Here is a 19,034-nt window from a genome sequence, read left to right as displayed (position 1 = left end):
AACCTCCCACCTCTTATCTTCTGATGCTACACCTTTTCTTACGGCAGACATCTACGTTTGGTGCCAGGACTTTCCACCTGACTACAACTTACCTCCGAAAGAAGCCCTCCTTCGCACCCCGTCCTCACCTACGATTCCAACCTCATCGAATAGCCACCATCCGCACCGCATCCGCAAGCCTATCCAGTTCAACCATGCCCCCCAAATCCACAAAGCCAAAGCCAGCGCCACCCACCGCAAAGCCCGAACCAACAAACCCAGCCCCGAAACCCCTCCCCACCGACCTCCCAATCCACACCTTCCCCACCGCCGCCTCCTTCTCCTCCTTCCTCTCCGAAAACCACAAAACCCTGCCAGGCCTCCACCTCAAGCTCGCCAAGAAATCCAGCGGCATCGCATCCATCAGCGCGCCCGAAGCCGTCGAGGTAGCGCTATGCCACGGCTGGATCGACGGGCGCGCGAACGCGCTGGACGAGAAATACTGGCTTGTGCGGTACACGCCGCGGCGGAGCAAGAGCATGTGGTCTGCGAAGAATGTCGCTACTGTGGGCCGGCTGATTGAGGAGGGACGCATGACGGATGCGGGGATGGAGGCTGTGGAGGCGGCGAAGAGAGACGGGCGGTGGGAACGGGCGTATGATGGGCCGGCGGGGATTTCTGTTCCGGGGGACTTGAGGGAGGCGTTGGAGGGGGATGAGAGGGCGAAGAGGGCGTTTGAGGCGCTGGGTCGTGGGGATTGGTATCGGGTGCTGCATCGGTTGCAGACGGGGGCGGCGGCGAGGAGGAAGGAGAGGATTGAGGGGGTTGTGAGGATGTTGGCGGGCGGTGAGGTGGAGGGACGAAGAGCGACGGCGAAGGTGACGGCGAAGGCGAAGGCGAAGGTGTCGTCGTCAGGGAGTTCGCAGTCGTTTAGGATCGAGAAGAAGACTTTGCTCAGGGAGGGGAGGAAGGATGGGAAACGCGGCGTGGCGAAAGTCAAGAAGCGGGTTGAGCGCGTCGATGGTGAGGCTTCATTGTCTGGTGCAGTTTCTAGGCAACTGCGGCCGAGAAACCGCGTCAAGTAGCGAAGGCGTTAGGTGATAACTTCCAGAATCGAAATCTGAAGCTGGAGTTGGACCTTTGAGAGCTCAGGTCGTGATGAGCCTAGGAAAGCTGTTCCGCGGATTGGGTGAAGGAACACTGAGGTCGGGCGAAAAAGAAATTGAGCTGCCGCCACAAGTCAAGCTACAGAAATTTACACAAGGAAGATGTTCACGATCAAAATGATTCGATTTGATTTTCTAGCTAAGCCCAACAATCCAATCTCAATCGCACACCAGCATCAAGGTGGAAGAGAAAAAGATGGAAAGCCTTTCAGACCTCCTCGACACCCACCAAGTCAGGCCGACCGAAGTCAAGACGCCACGACAAGGTCAAGATCATCACCACTCCCTAGACCCAGCGCCAACTCGGAACAAGCCTGCCGAAGCAGTTCGTACCGGAGAAGACAAGGTCGAGGCGGGAGTAAACACGGCTTCACTTTAGGGCATCGAGGACATAGAAGTCATCAGCAAGGGTTGGGGGTGTGGCTCATTAGATGAGCTCAATGAGGGACGTCTACTCTAAAGTGATTCTTTGAACTGCAGACGAGGCGGTTAGCAAAAGATGCTCGAGAAGAGAGGGGATTCCCAATGTAGGGGGGAGGGGAACTCACGTAGAGTCGCTTGATTTTCAAAAGGGACGAGGAAGAAGGGCCTTTTATAACATTTCCGAGAGGGCTATTTCGCGCTAGTGCTTAGCGAGACTCTCGCGAGGTCTGTGTGGGCTTGTCGCGGCTGGCCAATCGCTGCCGTCGAAAAGATTTTTGTCCGCTCCAGTCCTTCTAGAACGCCGAGAACATGGCGATTGAGGGTCTCTTTTTTGTGCTGGGCCAATTGTTGATGGGCTCTTTACTTTGCCTTCATGGATACCGTTGCTGTTAGCAAATATTATTACGTTCGCCGTTGTTTTCTCGGTCGAAACGTCTTTTGCAGAAGCTGTTCCGGTGCTTCGCGGGCAGACGCGGCATGAGAGCTTCATGTTGAAGCCGAAGAAAGCTTCGTCTGCGCTTAACGCCGGCATCAGCATCACGAAAGCCTAAGGTAGTAAGGATCCTGCTGTCTAGACGAGATGCCTGAGAGCCTGAGAAACAGGCATACGAGCGTAGTTTTGCTAGAAGATGCTGCGTCATTCCAAAATGGAACCCTCTCATATACTGGCTTTAAGCTTCGACGCTGCTGGAGAGCTCGGTCAGCGCTGAGCTGACGCCCGGGCCCGGTGTTATGGTAACTTCCTGCTCATTCAACAAGCTCGCCGATAAAAAAAACTATCTCTCAACATATTTGAATCGGCTATCACTCGTCGCCAAAGCTCCAGGCAGACTCATGGTTGAAGGTGACACGGAATAAGCAATGTCTTCTGCATTGCCCATGATCTATAAGCATGCAGCATAGTATGCACGTCTATCGACAATCTTCATTTCGGAAACAGATAACAAACAGCTACATAGTGAGTGTCATTGACGTAATATATAATGAAGCCACTGAAGTGCTATACCTGAGCTCTATACATACTAGCTTATGCTCTCCTTCGAAATGGGCAGCATTCTTAACGGAGTACAGGCAAGCTTACTTGTATCCCGGCCTCATTGTCAATCTTCAAAAGTATACCATCGTACATACATAATTATGCCCATCTCGCACGCCTATGCTAAGTAGTACTAAGTAGGCCTGGCCCAAGCTCGTCCTTATCAGTGCGGGGACAAAGCCGACTGGCTCCTCAAGCAACTCCGCATTTCGCTCCAGCTGCGAACTTCGTCTTATCAACACACCTCTGTCAGGTTGAACGACTTCAATCACTCGCGATATCGCATCTGATTCTACACTTTTCAGAGCAAGCTTGTCCGATCCACTATGACCTGATGAAGGCCAGGCCCCACCCTGCCCTCTCCAATGCCGCGACCCAAAGTCCTCCCAGCCAACCGTCTCCGGGCCCCAGAAGCCTGCCTCGCATGCCGAGCCTCCAAGAAGCGCTGCAGCGGCAGCTTCCCATGCACGAAATGCATTCGCAATGGGCGCGCTGACACCTGCGTGCCGTTCCGACGGTCGAACAGCGTTTCTGCTCCGCGGCAGAACGATGCCTACCGGGTCACTAGTCCTGACGCTGGACGTCGGGCACGGAACACTTCGAGTATCAACGCTGCAAGTCTTCCGCAGCTTCTGCCGGCTTTGAATGGCACATCGGGGGCTCCGCACAAGACTCACTCTCGAATGCTACGGAATCGGCAAGGTGAACGAGGTACGGCCACATGACCGCAAGACGAAGGTCCGCGTCGCTGATGGTTGGTTTAGTATACATCGGGAGAGCAGCCTCGCTATCATTCTTGCAGCTGCTTCGGGATATGGTCACACAACATATCGGGCCGTCTCAGTTCTCGCATAATGTCACCAAGGAAGATATGCTTGAGACGGATACTCCGGATGACATACCGGCGTCGTTCCAGAATGATGTTGACCCTCAGGAGGAGCAGGCCTACCTCCGCACTTACCAGATTGCGGTACGCTTCCCTTTTTCAGTTGGACTGCTATAATGCTAACAAAGGTGTCCATTAGACCAGCGGTTTTATCAATGTCCTCTCTGACTCGGAAGCCCGTCAAATGCTAGGATCAACGCCTCCAACCCACGAGATACCTAACAAGAGAATGGCGGCATTACGAGACATCATGATTGCCATCGGGGCACAGTCGTCGAAGAATGATCTCAGTCCGGCTATTATGCGAGTGGAAAGGTTCTTTTTCAAACGCGCACAGCTATGCGCATTCGCGGGGATGTTGGAGAATCCGAGCATGGACCTGATTCGGCTGTTTATCTTGCTTTCCTTTTACATGCTAGGCGCTTGCCGTCGAAACGCTGCATTCATGTACTTGGGGGTTGCTTCAAGGGCAGCTGCCGCTCTAGGTCTCCATCTCACTGCCTTCACTCTACCGGACGCAGATGAGCAGCAGAAGAGGTAGGCAGTTTTTCTCTGGAATGCCTCTATCACTGACGCCTCGTAGGTCCCGAGTCTGGATGAGCCTTTGCACATTGGACCTTCTAGTCAGCTCGATTCTCGGACGACCACCGGCAACAGCTAATCTGCACTCCGAGCCAGCAGATATGGACTCCACGCCGCCTACCAGCGCAGCCGATGATAGCCTCGTTGCTTCGTATAACATGACCCGAATCCTCGACGAGATTGTCTCTCGGCTATACAATGAGAAGGCGGCTTCAACAGAAGTTGCTGAATCGCTACTCGACAAGCTCAAGCAATGGAGCAACGATCTCCCCGACTCCCTACTTTCCTCACCCAGCACGCCTCAGGAGCGCGTTGCGGCCCAGGAACACATCATCGGCAGCCTCCATGTTGCTTGCGCTTACCATTTCGCGGTCATCATAGTGACAAGACCATTTATGATCTCAGTCTTGGGGGTCCGACTGGCACGACTACACCAGGGGTCTCCGGGGATAATTCAAGACGATGCCCTCTTGGAGGACCCGGCACATACGAGGCTCGCCAATGCCTGCGTCGAGTCCGCATTGTACATGATCCAGACGTGTCTAGAAGTACATCAGTCCCGTCTGCTGCTGGGCAACATGTGCATTCTCAAGTAGGCACCTCCACCTCAAAATACTAACCCAGAGCTAACCTCCATCCAGAGCCCTCGTGTTCGCCGCAGCCCTAATTCCCGGCTTTTCCATGTTCTCGCAGAAAGAACTCGACTCGACTCTCGAAGAAGCCTTCACCGGTGCCCTCGAGATCCTCCGCGTCCTCTCACAACAATCAGCTCAGGCAGCGCACTATTTCGAAATCCTAAATCTCCTCCGCAACGCAATCGACGAGCAACGCCAGCGCCTCCGCGAGAACCCTCCACCGGATAAGAAATACGTCAGCAAGCTTTTCAGTTTGAACAATCGTCGAAGTAGCGATTCTCAGCCGCAGACTTCCTCCACTCCCTCTTTCTCTGGAGGCTCCTCGGCCAACCTACCAGCAATCCAACCCTCTCTACCTGTCGGCCCTGGTGCCGGAACTACGTACGCAGAGCCGCAGAATCAAGCTCCAGGTGCAGATCAGAATACAGGTCTGTTCGACGCGGCGGACGTCGCTGCCGGGTTTCCCGGGTGGGAGGGCATGGAGTTGCCGCTATGGGACCGGTTCCCGTTCATCGATGATTCGTTTTTGAATTAGCAGTAGCCCATCATCTCCGTCCCCGGTTTTTATTCCATGTTCCACCCGCTTTCCAGCCATGTCTGTATCATGCACAGCTTCTGTTCCGTCTATGCTTATGCGATATGTGTCATGACTGACGTACATATTTGTATAAATGCTTATATATACCCGCCAGCCTTGCAAATCTCAAGCTACGGTAGCATTAATGTCGCATAAAGAATCAACCTATCCTCCATTACCAATGCTACACTGCTCTCCGGTATCGCCTGAAGGCTGGCCCTTTTACATCCCTGTATATAGACCAGGGCCACCCCACAACCCACTTCCCCATCTCGAGGTCAAGGCTACATCCTCCCTCAACACCACTGCCGCCGCCCTCCCCGCCAAAAGCGCCAGAACCCCCGAGCTCACCACAAAACCCCCAAACCGCACCATAATCCAATCCCCCGTACCATGCACAACGCTATGCAGAACCCTCAGCCCCACATACATCCACGCGAGTCCAGCATCAAGCACATCCTCTTGGCCACGCATATACCGCGCCAGCGCCAGCGCCAGCGCGACGGCATAGAACTGCGTCGGCTGCTCGAGGCGGTGGTTGTAGTTATCTGCTTTCCAGCGCACGGAGGCGGGTGTGAGTTTGTCGATGTTGCTCTTTGTCGTCGTGTTTGTGGGGGGTGGGTGCGTGGCCCTGGAGACGGGGATGCGCGTTGCGTACATCCAGGGTTCCATTGTGAATGGCCAGGCGTTTAGGGCGAGGGTGGGGCGGAGGAGGGATAGGCTTGGGCCTGGGACTGGGACTGGGACTGGGATTGGAGAGGTGGGTAGGGACATGTTAGGATGATGGGGACTGGGGAGGAAGCTTTGGGGTTGAAGGGGACGGCAGTTGATAACTTGACATGCGGGGGATCTATGTATGTGCCGGTGTCTAGGTAACACCGTTTTGGCGTCATGTGGTAGTGCGTCGCCATCTTTCTTGGCCTTTTGTCTTTTTTACAGATGAGAATATCTTTTGATCGCTTTTGGTGTATAGGTCCGTGGAGTGTTGGTTAGTGCCAGTTTTTGCTGAAGTATTGCGCGGGTAACAGGTGGATATATATATATAAACTCCACACCCGCTCATCGCAGCCTGCGCAGGCAAATCGTAAGTATCGTATCGCCGGGCAAGTAGTACTCTAGTGCAGCTCAAAGTTGGTAAGTGTGAGATTGACACTTTCCCGACCGTGGTATAACATAGGACACCACCCAAAAAACACCCTACAGCACCAATATCGAGCGAGAGTTGATCCTTCATGCTGATGCTCTTTTTGATATTGATGGTATTTTTGGTTATTGATAGTTTGCTGCTTTGAAATATCTAGCACATACGACCACAGGGTGTGGAGAACAGGGCTTCCCGTCCGCTCAGCCGTACTTAAGCCACACGCCGGCTGGTTAGTAGTATGGTGGGTGACCACATGCGAATCCCAGCTGTTGTATGTTTTTTTTTTTGTTTTGGAGGATAACCCGTCTAGCCCGTACCGCCCTGCCTTCACGCCCTGAAGCCCTCTAATATTCACCCGCCAAGCCTAAGTTACTGACGTTGCTCTTTTCTTGCAACCTCCGTCGGAAGTAGTCTCCCGGCTTCCGTGATGCCCAGGCCCACTGCCACCGCATTGAGTGGCTTTGCTTTCATTCTCGAATCATTATTGCCCCCTCGAGTCTTTCTACCAACCCAATGGTAGGTAATACTAATCGCGTCTTAATGGCGCTGGTTTCCTCAACAACACGAGCATTGCAGGATGACAGATGTGGATCATCAACTAAGACATACGCCTTTGACAAAATCGAACCCATACAGCGTATCGAACAAAAGGGACGAAATCTGGGAAACTTAGCCTAAAAGCCAGTTTGAAATGAGCGAAAGGAAGGATCTGAAGCAGGCTGGCCATTTCTTGCAATGTTTGCACAGCCTCGTTACCTCCACCAACACAGCAAAACAACAAGCAAGCGCAACAGCAGACACAAAACTAACAGCACGACCAATGCTTCGTATGGTTAATGTCCATGTCAGAACCATCCCTTCAGGGTTAGGCCAGCTATCAGGCGCTTCTGAGGTCCCAACACCCCCCAGCCCGTTGTCCACAACAAGCCGCTATCATCAGAAGAGACGGGTGTCGATAGCGCCAGCACGAGATTTAAGCCCGTCCAAGTGACCTTGAATTGCTGATAATCAAACAATAGTGCTAGAAATCTCGCTTCGTTCCACGACCACTGCGTCGCGGTAGGTAAGCCCGTCTCGAGATATCTTAAATCAGCTCCGCCTTGCGGAACTTTTAGTTATCCATGGGCCACTTGCGTTGAGACCGATGCCGGAATCTGTAATTACCTTAAGAAAGCGGCTGATGGACGGATTTGGATATAATATAATACCCCGAGGTTGAGGTATGCTATTTACATGATTTTGTAATAGATCCTGCTTACTGGTGGCATAACAGGCGCGCATCCGTGCCTTTGACCCCATGTCCGCCGATGAGATACCCCAAACAGCGTTTTCTTACTCCAGTACCCTGTCCGATGCCGTCCTCTTGGGACAATTTAAAAAGGATATGTTTTAATGCAGGACAATGCGATATATACGGTAAGGATGAGAATGCATGGTGTCTAGATGTGGTGCAGCCTAAATTTGAAGTCTTTGATTAAAGGGTGTTAGTTGTTGCAACTTATAAGCGCGTGAGCTCCCCTGTTTCCCTATTAAAATATCCCTTTTAACCTAAGCATTATCCCTATAGACAGTTACAACAGATCAACCCGAGCTTTCTTCCCAGATCTAAAAACGCTCTTAGCAAGATTAGCAAGAAGCTTGATTATGCCCTCTTTTTTACTTGCCCTGACTCCTTGGTGCGAGATCTCTACAACGAGATAAACCTTGGTGGACATGACTACCAGATAAACCAAACGACAGATGCTTTCACAAAGAGAATACTCTTGTTCTCGGGCATGGAGCCACGACTGGTATACATACCTAGCGTATAAAATTGGCAATGAAGTGGTGAGAATATTCCTTGCATCTCGAAGTTCTCTGGTGGTTTCTTGCTTACTGAGGCTAGTCTATTTTAGCACGCGATTAGTCCAGTCAATGCCATTGGTTACTGATACCCGGACAATTTATGGCATACTGAAAGTCCGTGATCTGGTTGGAAGGGTCGCAGAGTACGCTATTCAAGTGTACTGGCCTTGGATATGTGATGAAATCTTACGTCCGCTGGCGACCTAAGGACAGATATGCAAGGGAGACTCTTGAATGATAATCAACTATATGCCTTGCTTGGTTCCATGTAATGCTTAATGACGGGAATCAAAAATAGAGTTCTAGATGCAGAGACTTGAAGAGAGCTTCATTACTCATGACGTGCTGCTTGCTATCCAGCTAACCACCAGATTCCCGCAAAGGCAGGAAGCACAGCTACGAAGAGAGTCAGAGGAAAGAAGGAGGCAGGAGAGAGAGCGCAACCGACCGACAACTTCTGGAGAGTTCATCAAACATTGCCACGATCTCCTCTGCCGGAGCGCCGCTACAAGCTGAAGCCCCTTTCTTGCTTTACAACAGGCAAGATTTCCCCCTCATACTGGAAAAAACTGTTCTATACGAATACTTCCATGGACAGACTGTGAAGACATACAACAGGAAATCTACAAACCGGTTGGCCGTTACTGTTAACTAACAGGAGAGGATGCACGACAGTTATTCACACGGCTTGTTGCGGTAGAAGACCACAGCCAACAGTTCACACGTCTATAAAAGGCAAAAAATGTTCATAGCTGCCACCTGGAGTTGGAGAGGCGCCAATTGCATATCCCATGTACAAAAGATTTTCCTCTCAGAGTAGTCGCGATCAATATCGCTTCCCCCTTGAATCGTGCGGCGCCCCCGACATCCCTTGGCAATTGATCCCAAATTCAAGTAATATCCTATTTAGATCGGGCGATCTTCCACATATATGACAGGGCTTCCCGAACTTGCGTTTGGGATGATAACAACAGTGCCTTGGCCCGGGAGGTTGCGATTCCCGGGGACATTGTAAGTACGGACAGATGGCGTGTAGCCCAACTCGCCGAGAGACTGTTGCATGATTTGCAGTTGGTCTGGCAGTGCCACAGCCCCCCTAAACAGGGCGCAGATAATGGAAGTTCCTGCCTCAGGGAAATAGTTCAAGCCCTTGTAGTAAGCATGAAGGCTCTTGACTTGACCCATCATTGATCGAACATTATTGTCTCCAGCATGAGGGTCCGCTGAGGGTTGTGGTGGTAAGGGAGGAATATGCGCAAGAATCGCACCATGCTTTGATGCAATCACCACGACTGAACAAGACCCTAGATCCCTGGTGCCAATTGCGGGCTTTTGCTGGAACGACACAAATTGGACTCGCGTGATCGCGCCAAGAGTTGACACATCCCCGCAGTTTGCCACAGCCTATATCTAGGTATGTGGCCCCCAGCTTGAGGTTGTAACTCATTCCCGTTCCTTCTCTATCATGTCTACAGCTTCTTTCTCTGAAGAGCATCAGGCCGGCTTGCCCCCTGTTCCGCGCCAAACCTGTCCGGAAATAATTCGGGAAATGGAGACTGCCTGCGCCGATCACGACTTTCTGGGATTCAAATCAACTTTTGACGCCTGGACCACTCTCAATCTCGACATACGTGAGATCGATCCAGTGATGATTCAGGCAGTCAGACAGGATCAGAGGGATGTTGTTGTTGAGTTATTGCAGCACGGGCTACCGGCAAGCCAGGATTATGCTCTTGAAGCAATCAACCATAAATCAAAGGAGGTTCTCAGCATTCTTCTTCAACAGGGGTGGGATATTAACCAACCCACAAGCGAATTGAGGCCTCCCGCGCTTGGGTAATTTCTCGCCTGGTCGTTTCAAAACTCTACTACTTACTTACAGTACTATTTAGTTATGCTGTTCATGACGATGATATGACTCTTTGGCTTCTTGATCATGGAGCCGACCCAAACAAGCAGTGCTCTATTGATCTTACACCATTGTCCTATGCAGTAGAACGAGCCTCGCTCCCCACCATCAAATTACTTCTTGACCGTGGAGGGGATGTTAGCAAAGGGCAACTACTTCACCATGCTGTTGAGCGTCAATCGGATACAGTCGAGGTGCTGGCTGTCCTGCTCGAGAGGGGTGCTCCTTTAAACTCAAAGATGTACGAGAATCACTATTTCTCATGGAGATTATACTACTTCATGGGCCTGGGAACCGCTTTACACAAAGCAGCAGAATTGGGAAAAGTGGATGTTGTGCGCTATTTGGTTGGCCAAGGCGCGGATATTCATATCAAAGATGCCACAAATCGGAGTTCGATGGACTGGGCTGCAATGAACAACCATCAAGAGATTGTGAAGCTGCTTCAATCAATGGAGTGAAGACATTGTCTATGATAAGGTTACTGACGAAGACGAGGCATCGCTGGGGAGTCGGCCTGGTTGAGTCAAGTAGCGAGTTTTTAATAAGAATCTGTGATTGACGGTCTATACATTTGCTACAACAAAGAGCTTCTTTTAGCTGTGAAGAGTGGCAGGAAAGGAGTTAAATAAACAAGCATTATTCATACAAATCAACTCACTTTGGGACTGGGTTACCACTAGGACCAAAACATGTCACAGGCTAGATCTAAAAGAGTACCTGGCTCCTGCCTCATGCAAACACCCTAATTCCAGGGCTAGGTACCATGCAAGGCATACTATCCTTATATTACAGTTTGTAATTAAGGCTTTTTTTACTATTATTCGGGCTTTAATTAGTCCGTGGTTCCCACTAGTACTAGGTGTTTTAGTTATTTATAGTAATTACTTATATACCTTATTATTTTTAGCCTATATTAGCCCTTATATTATTAGGGTCCTAATTCCCTGCTATTTTTTTTTATAAACTTATTATACTAACTTTTTTATATATTTTATAGTTTATATACCATAAATTTTATTAGCGTAAATATTTATTTATATAATTATTATTTTAGGGGCGCCTAGTTTATATAAATAAATAATAATAGTTAAAAACCCTTTATATAAACTAGGCTTATAGGTTTACCTATTTATATAATTTTTAAGTATAAGTAATAATTTTTATATTATTTTTATTTATTTATTTTATTTATATTATTATATTTTACCTTAAATACCTATACTTTACTAGTTTTTATTACCCTAGCCTTTACTAACTTATTTTTTATTAATTTTTATTAAAATTAAATTATAGTTACTTTTCTTGCTTTTTACATGCCTTTAATAACATGCCTAAAAACCTTTATATATTATTAACCTAGTATTTATACCTATTTTTTACTACTTGGTTAATAACTTACTAAAAGTATATTTTTATTAATAAGTTTTTTATAAACTTTATAGCTTACTTTTGCCCTTTTTTTTACTTAATATAATTAATTTTATAGGTGTTTTTACCCTTTTATTTTTTAAAATTATTATATATTTTTTATAAACTTTTTTTACCTATATTTTACTTAGGTTAAGCTCTTACACTAGTAGTAGCTTTATTTTTAAGTATTTAATAATAAGTTTAATTATTTATTATTATACTACCTAGGATTTTATAAAGCTACTTAATATTATAATACCTAGGATATTTAGTATTAATAATAAAATTAATAATATTATTTTTTTTAGGCTAGGTAATACTATTAATATAGTTTTAAGTTATTTAGTTATTTACTTTTTTAATTAAAGTAGTAATATATATTCCATATTTTTAAAAATACTATTATTTTACTTAATTTAATAAGTTTTAGCTATAAATCCTTAACCTTATATAACTATATTATTTTATGTTAGGTTATTTTTTACCCGTGGTTATAATAGTTTATTATAATAATTATATTTATTAGGTATTATTATATTTATTCCTGCTAAGGTAAAGGTAAACATGCATATTAATAATATTATAGTTTAGTTTAAAAAAAATATATAATACTAGTGTATTTACTAGTTTAATTTACTTATATTTACTTTATGGTTTTTTTTTAATATTAATTTTTATTATATATAAATATATATATTTTATTTAGTTAATATATATACTAAACATGCTATATTTTTTTTATAATAAATTTTTAATTTTTTAATACTACTTTTTTTATTATTATTTAGCTTTTTTTTTAGGTATTTTACTTCCTATTTTACTTTTTCTTACCTTTTTTTTTCTTACTGGTTTTATACTTTTTTATTATTTTAAATAAACTAGTTAGTAAAGTTCTTTTATAATTAGTAAATATACAAGAGTTAAAGCTTTTTTTTTAATTTTTTTAGTCTTGTTTAGGTGCTAGTCTTAAACTAAATTAATAGTTTAGTTATATTTCTTATTATTTAGGTGTAAATAATAGGTTAAATTATAGTTAATATACAAAATATTCTATAATAAATTATAAAAAAGTTTATAAGGCATATTATTATAAATAGGGTAATAAAAGTGTTTTTTTATATTAATAGTATAATAAGTAAATATAGTTTTAAAAATTTAATAATATTACATGGCTTTTATATTAATATATCACGTGTTATTTCCTTATTTTTAGTACTTTTATATATTATATATTTATATATATATATTTTTTTTATTTTTTGATTTAGGCTATCCAGTCTAGGTATTACTTTTTTAATATTTTAGTTTTTATTTATTTTTTTTTAGTATAGCTTTATTTAATATTTGCTTTACTTTAGGCTTTAATATTTATAAATTCTAGCTGTTTACTATATTAATACTTTATTAAATATTTTATTTTTATTATATTCTTCTTGGTGTATTTTTATTACTAGTATTATAAGTTATTTTATTATTTTATTTTATACCTATAAGACCTACCTTATTTTAATCCCTAAATAATAAAAGTATTATAATAAGTATTTCTTAATTAGTTACTAATCCCTTATTTAAGTAGCTAATAATACTTTTATATACTATTTTATTAACATGCTTAATATATTATTTATTATTAATTAATTTTAGCTTTTATTCGTGTTAGTTTAAGCCCTAAACCTATTAATTTATAGGGCTTAGCCTATACCCCTAGTATTTATTTTACCCCTATATTTAACTCCCTTATTATTAACTTTAAAGTTTAGTTTAAAGCTAGTCCTGCTATTATTTATTACTATTTTTTATATTAATTTTTTTTATTCTTAATAATTAGTTACACCCAGGTAATTAATTAATAAAGGGTAAATACCCTTATAAAATATAATATAATTACTAGGTTATTATTAATTATACCTATTATGCCCTATACTAAAAGCATAAGTATAATATAATATAATTTACACGGGAATATAAGGGGTGTAAAAAAAGCTTAATTTAGTTAATTTACTTAAAAGGTGTAGGCTTTATTACTTTATTTTATTATTTATAATAGCACAGGCCTTAATTAATTTATTTATAATTATTTTTTTTTTAAGCGTGGCACTTAAATATTTTTAATTTTAAGTATTATATTTATTATTTACCTGTATTACAAGTCCCTGTTTATAAAAAAAAGGTTAATTAATAGTTAAATTTAACTATTAATTACCTAAATAATTATAACTTTTAAAAATGCTATAAAGCTAGCGGGATAAATATTAATATTAACTTTAATTTTTATCCTAATTTAAGTTCTAATTTATTAATTTATTAAATTTTTAGTGGTTTTTATTTTAAGTACCGTAATTTTAAGTATTATATTTATTTTATAAATAATACTATTACCTATACTAGTTTTTTTACTAAATACTATTCCCGTGTTATTATTAATAACTATTATTATATATTTTAAATATAAGATTTAATTTATTATTATATAGGCCCCTTTAGTAATCCCTAAAAAAGTAATAAAATTATATTTATATAAATATATTAACTTAATTTAATTAAGACCCTTTACAGGCGTTTAGGCTATAATATATTTTTAAAGGTTATTAAGTATACCCTAAATTATATTACTTAATATATTTAATAAGTAAACCCCTAGCATAATATTCTTTTTTAAGCTAAAATTATACTTAAGTAAAATATTAATTTTAATTTCCTGCGCTTAATTTTTTATATATATTTTATAGCTAATAGTTAGCTAGGCAAGCGCTTTAACCTTTTTTTTAATTAAGTATATTTAAAATTAGGGTTTTTATTTTTAATAATAAGTAGTAGTTTAACCTAGCTATAGCCTTAAATAATATATTTTATAAAACTAATATATAAAATTTTATTTTATTTTTTTACAAGCCCCCAGACCTTTTTTAAAATTTTTTACTTATTAAACTATATTTAAAAATAAACCCTTATAATACTAGCTTCCCTATTATATCCTAAAATAATATAATATTTTAAAGGTTTTTAACTATTATTAATTTAAATTACCTTTTATACTTACTATTTTACTATATCCTATTTTATATAAAGGGTGCTATAAGTTATTATTATAATTAAAAAATTTATATATTAACCCAGGCTGGGAAGGTATAAAGTAACAAGTAGGTTATTATTATTATAATTATTTTTTATTAATATTATATTTTTACTTATAAAAATAAGTTTAATATTTTATATTAGGGTGCCATGCTTTTTTAGTAATTTTTAATTAATATTTAGCTTTATATAAAAAACGCACGCCTATAAATTATTTATAATATATAAAAAACTTATTATTTTACTTTTTATAATACTATTTTTCACGCCTTAAATAATAAATATAATCCTATATAGGTTAAAAAGTAAATTATTTTAAATACTAACTTTAAGGGTAGTAATTATTACATGCATAAGTCTTATTTTAATTTTATAATACTAGTTTTATAATATAGGACCTTAATATTATTTATTATTTTTATAACTAATTTAAAGTGGGATAAAATTACCCAAAAACTTATTTATAATAAAAATAATATTTTAATTTAAACTTAAAATAATTAGCTTAATTTAATATATTAAGTTTTTTATACCAAGAACTAGATAATACTTTAAAAATTTAAAAATAATATATTTAGTTAGTATATTATATATTATTTTATTATTAAGTTTTAAAAACAGGGTTTATTATATTTTTATACCCTTTATTAGCTTAAATATAGGTTTTTAATATAAAAAAAGATTAATAATCTTATTTTAATTAAAATTCCTAACCTAGATACCCTAGCTAAAGGTAACTTTAATTTAAAGGTGCTATATAATATTATTATATTAACTATAATTTATGGCCCTTGCGGTATACTAAATCCAAAAATATAGTATTATTTTAATAATAATAAAAAGCCCTAAAAATATAATAAAAAATTTCCTAAATTTTTTTACCTTAAAATAGTTTTTTATAAAAGCTAATACCTAAAGTATTAATAATATAATAATAATATTTATATTAATATTTTTAATCCTAATAATAAGTCTTGTATTATACCTATAGGTAATTAATAAGTAATACCCTATTTTTTATATTTTTTTTATTAGTATCGTGCGTATATTAATATAAAGGTGGTTTAGTATATAGCTATAATTAAATATATTTATAAATACCTTTATAAAGGTTTCCCCAAGGCTTGCATCTAGTTTAATATTATTAATAAAATTATTTATTATATAAATAATTAGTATTTAGGTGCTTTTAAGGCTGCGTGGCACCTATTAGGGTATTTAATTTACTTATATTATCCGCCTGTAATATAACTTAATATATATAATAAAAACTATAATAAGTTTATTTTTAAAAATAATTAATTAAAAAAATAAATTAAAATTAAGGGTAAGTTAGTAAAGACTTTGCTGCAGGCCTTTTTTAAGTATAACTAAGTAAACTTTATTAAGAAACCATGCCTGTATTATAAAATACTAAAAAATTATATATAAAATATAAAATATATTATTAAATGCTTTTATTTTACTATTTACTAATTATTTTAAGCTTTAAATATAAAAGGCCTGCTAGCAGGAATTCTAGGTTAGCTAAATATTATATTTTAGTTTTTTTATAAAAAATAAATATTATTTTTAACTACTTTTATATATTATTTAAAGCCCCAAGAGTTTCCAGAATTTTTATATAGTTAATAAGTATATTTATAACTTTTATAAAAATGCTTGTATTACCCGTGGCGTGGTATTTAAAAATAATAAATAAAATTTATACTTTTAAAATACTTATAGGCTATAGGTTAAAATAGCTCTTTAGTATATATTTATTTTAGCTATAATTTTTAGTAATTTAAAAAATATATTTAAAATTTAGGCTAAGTATAAATTCTAAATTTATAAAAACCTCCCCGTGCATGTTAATTAATTAAGTTTTAATTATTTTTTAAAATAAACCCCTGCCTAAATCGCGTGTAATTATAATTTATATATAATTTAAAACCTACTTTATAATAAAAACAAGACCTTAGCTAAGTTTTACTTTTTTAATTTAATTAATAACTAGGGACCCTAGCCTAAAAACCCTTTTATTATTACTAAATATGTATATAATAGGCAGTAGCTAGTAAAAAATATTATTAATAAAAAGGCTTAATTAAATATTAATTAATAATTAGCTTATAACTAGATTTTAAATACTATGTAAAACCAGGCAGACTTTATTAATTTTTACTTTTTTTTTATAAAAGGCATAAAAAAAATTATTAAGGTTACCATTGTAGTGGGGTTGCACCCTAACATTGATTCCTATAGTACTTATAGCCTTGCTACCAGCCTCCTGTACCTAGTTTATTATTTACCTTAATATATATATTTTTTTTTTTATTATTATTTTTACTTATATTATGTACTATTTAGTCCTAGGTTTTTATTATTATTTAGCTTTTTTAGCTTTTATACTTTAATACTATTTTTTTATATATTAATAACTAACGCAGGGCATGTTTTTTTAATATTATAAAGGTAAAAAGGGCGCCCGCCAAACCCCTAAATTAAAAGTTTTTAATATTAGTAGCTATGCCTTGGTAACTTAGGTACCTAAAATTATTAAAAAAAGGGGTAAAAAACTATTAAGACCTAAAGGTTAAAAAAAATTAAATAGTAAGTATAAATTAAACCTAGTAAGTAAGGCAAGTAGGCCGCGTATAAAGCACCCTAGTAATTTTTAGGGGAATAATAAACTTAGTAATTCTAAGAAATGCTAATTACCTAATAAATATAATAAATTAAATAATAAAATTAATAAATTTAATATAAATATAGCTAGTAAATTTAAAGTAAAGCTTTTAAGGGCCTACCTAGGTAGTTATACTAGGTGCCTAGTAATAAAGTAAAAATATTTTATAAGTTTTTTTTTATAATTATAAAGTTTTATTTTTTACTAAGTATTTGCGAACCTAGCCCTTTAAAAAATTATTTAAAACCTTTAATATATATAAGCCTACTACCTGCTTGCTAACTTTTATTATTAAGTAAAAATATCCCACGTATTTAAGTTTTTAAGTAAGAAAAAAGGTAAGAATACTAAATAAATGCTTATACCTATAACTAAAAATTTTATTAATATATTTCCCGTGGCTAAAGGTAAGCCTAGTAATATTATTAATAAGATTTACATGCCCTTTAGTAACTCCCATGGTAGTAATACTAGCGCCTTTAAAAATATAAAGGGTATAGTAAAAAAAAAGTATTACTTTTTATTAATTACTTTTATATTAATTCCTGGTACTTCGGGCGTGCCTATATTTAATAATAAAAATATAATTAAATTTTTAAAAGTGTATAAGCAAGCCTGCAAGAACTAGAATATTTATAATAAACTAAAAAAAATTACCTAAGTAACGGGCTACTATAGTTACAGTATTTTAAATATTATTAAAAACTTAAAAGGGTATGCTAAATAAAACTAAAAGGTTTTAAAAACTATTATATTAAATAAATACTAGTACCTTAACTAGTACTAGATTAAGTAATCACACTAGTATTTTAAAAAATTTAAAAGCTAGCCACGCACGTGGGCTAATAACCTTTATAATTATATTATAAAATATAATATAATTTTAGCTTAAGTTATATAAATTAGTAAATTAAATAACTATATTTAATATATTTAGTTAACCCAAGGCCTCCCAAGTAACCTAGCCTAATAAGTTTTTAAAAAATTTAGGTTAAAGGTAGGGAGCTACTAATAACTTAAGTATAAAATAATTAAAAAGTATATACTAAATACCCTGGCAGCAAAAAAATTATACCTTAAGGTTAATAAAAAAATTATTATATTTTTAAAAAAAAAAAGCTAAAAAAAAAAAGCTATATTTTAAATACTTTTAGGCACATGGCTAGTATTTTAGCAGCTAAAAAACCCCTAGTTTTATTTAATAAAACTATAAGCTAGCAGGAGAAGCACTTTAGCCCTGCTTAAAATAATCTTTAAAAAATTATAAAAGTTATTAAAGTATTATAATTAAACCTTAAAGCTATAATAGCTTAACAGGCATAGTAGCCCCCCTATTTTTTAAATATATAGTAAATACCGCCCCCCTAAGCATTTATATATTAAACTACCATGTATATTCCCCCCTAGACTAAAGCTGCTTTTTAGTAATACCCGCCCTAGTAATACCTATTTTAGTAATATTTATTTTAGCAGCACCCGCCCTAGCAGTACCTGCCTTAATAATACTAAAAATAATAATACCTGCCTAATAATATATTAGTACTCCTGGTTTAAGCGCCCCTGCCTTATAATAACTACTACTATTATAAGACTTTAAAATGCCGTGTAGGTACCTGCACTATATAAATAGTAAATATAGTAAATAAAATATATTATAAAAACCTAAATATTAATAGGCTATATATTAACAAGG

At 37.8% G+C, this 19,034-nt stretch overlaps 4 protein-coding genes across 4 annotated transcripts; 3 read left to right on the top strand and 1 right to left on the bottom strand.

The window, feature by feature from the left end:
* Positions 1-194: 194 nt before the first annotated feature.
* On the top strand, positions 195-1,064 carry DSM5745_08028 (YdeI/OmpD-associated family protein; the record flags this gene model as incomplete). The annotated part of the gene is made up of 1 exon (XM_026750044.1): positions 195-1,064. The coding sequence occupies one exon, from the start codon at positions 195-197 to the stop codon at positions 1,062-1,064; it is 870 nt and encodes a 289-aa protein (XP_026601048.1).
* Positions 1,065-2,969: 1,905 nt separating this feature from the next.
* On the top strand, positions 2,970-5,242 carry DSM5745_08027 (Zn(II)2Cys6 transcription factor; the record flags this gene model as incomplete). Its single annotated transcript, XM_026750043.1, has 5 exons — positions 2,970-3,315; positions 3,369-3,574; positions 3,630-4,027; positions 4,074-4,664; positions 4,714-5,242. The coding sequence occupies 5 exons, from the start codon at positions 2,970-2,972 to the stop codon at positions 5,240-5,242; spliced, it is 2,070 nt and encodes a 689-aa protein (XP_026601047.1).
* A 264-nt stretch (positions 5,243-5,506) lies between these two features.
* On the bottom strand, positions 5,507-6,058 carry DSM5745_08026 (uncharacterized protein; the record flags this gene model as incomplete). Its single annotated transcript, XM_026750042.1, has 1 exon — positions 5,507-6,058. The coding sequence occupies one exon, from the start codon at positions 6,056-6,058 to the stop codon at positions 5,507-5,509; it is 552 nt and encodes a 183-aa protein (XP_026601046.1).
* Positions 6,059-9,738: 3,680 nt separating this feature from the next.
* Positions 9,739-10,643, top strand: DSM5745_08025 (ankyrin repeat domain-containing protein; the record flags this gene model as incomplete). Its single annotated transcript, XM_026750041.1, has 2 exons — positions 9,739-10,109; positions 10,166-10,643. The coding sequence occupies 2 exons, from the start codon at positions 9,739-9,741 to the stop codon at positions 10,641-10,643; spliced, it is 849 nt and encodes a 282-aa protein (XP_026601045.1).
* Positions 10,644-19,034: the final 8,391 nt, after the last annotated feature.

This window comes from Aspergillus mulundensis, assembly GCF_003369625.1.
Source record: "Aspergillus mulundensis strain DSM 5745 chromosome Unknown scaffold_9, whole genome shotgun sequence".
NCBI classification, from domain to species: domain Eukaryota; kingdom Fungi; phylum Ascomycota; class Eurotiomycetes; order Eurotiales; family Aspergillaceae; genus Aspergillus; species Aspergillus mulundensis.
This window is presented reverse-complemented; position numbering and strand designations above follow the sequence as displayed.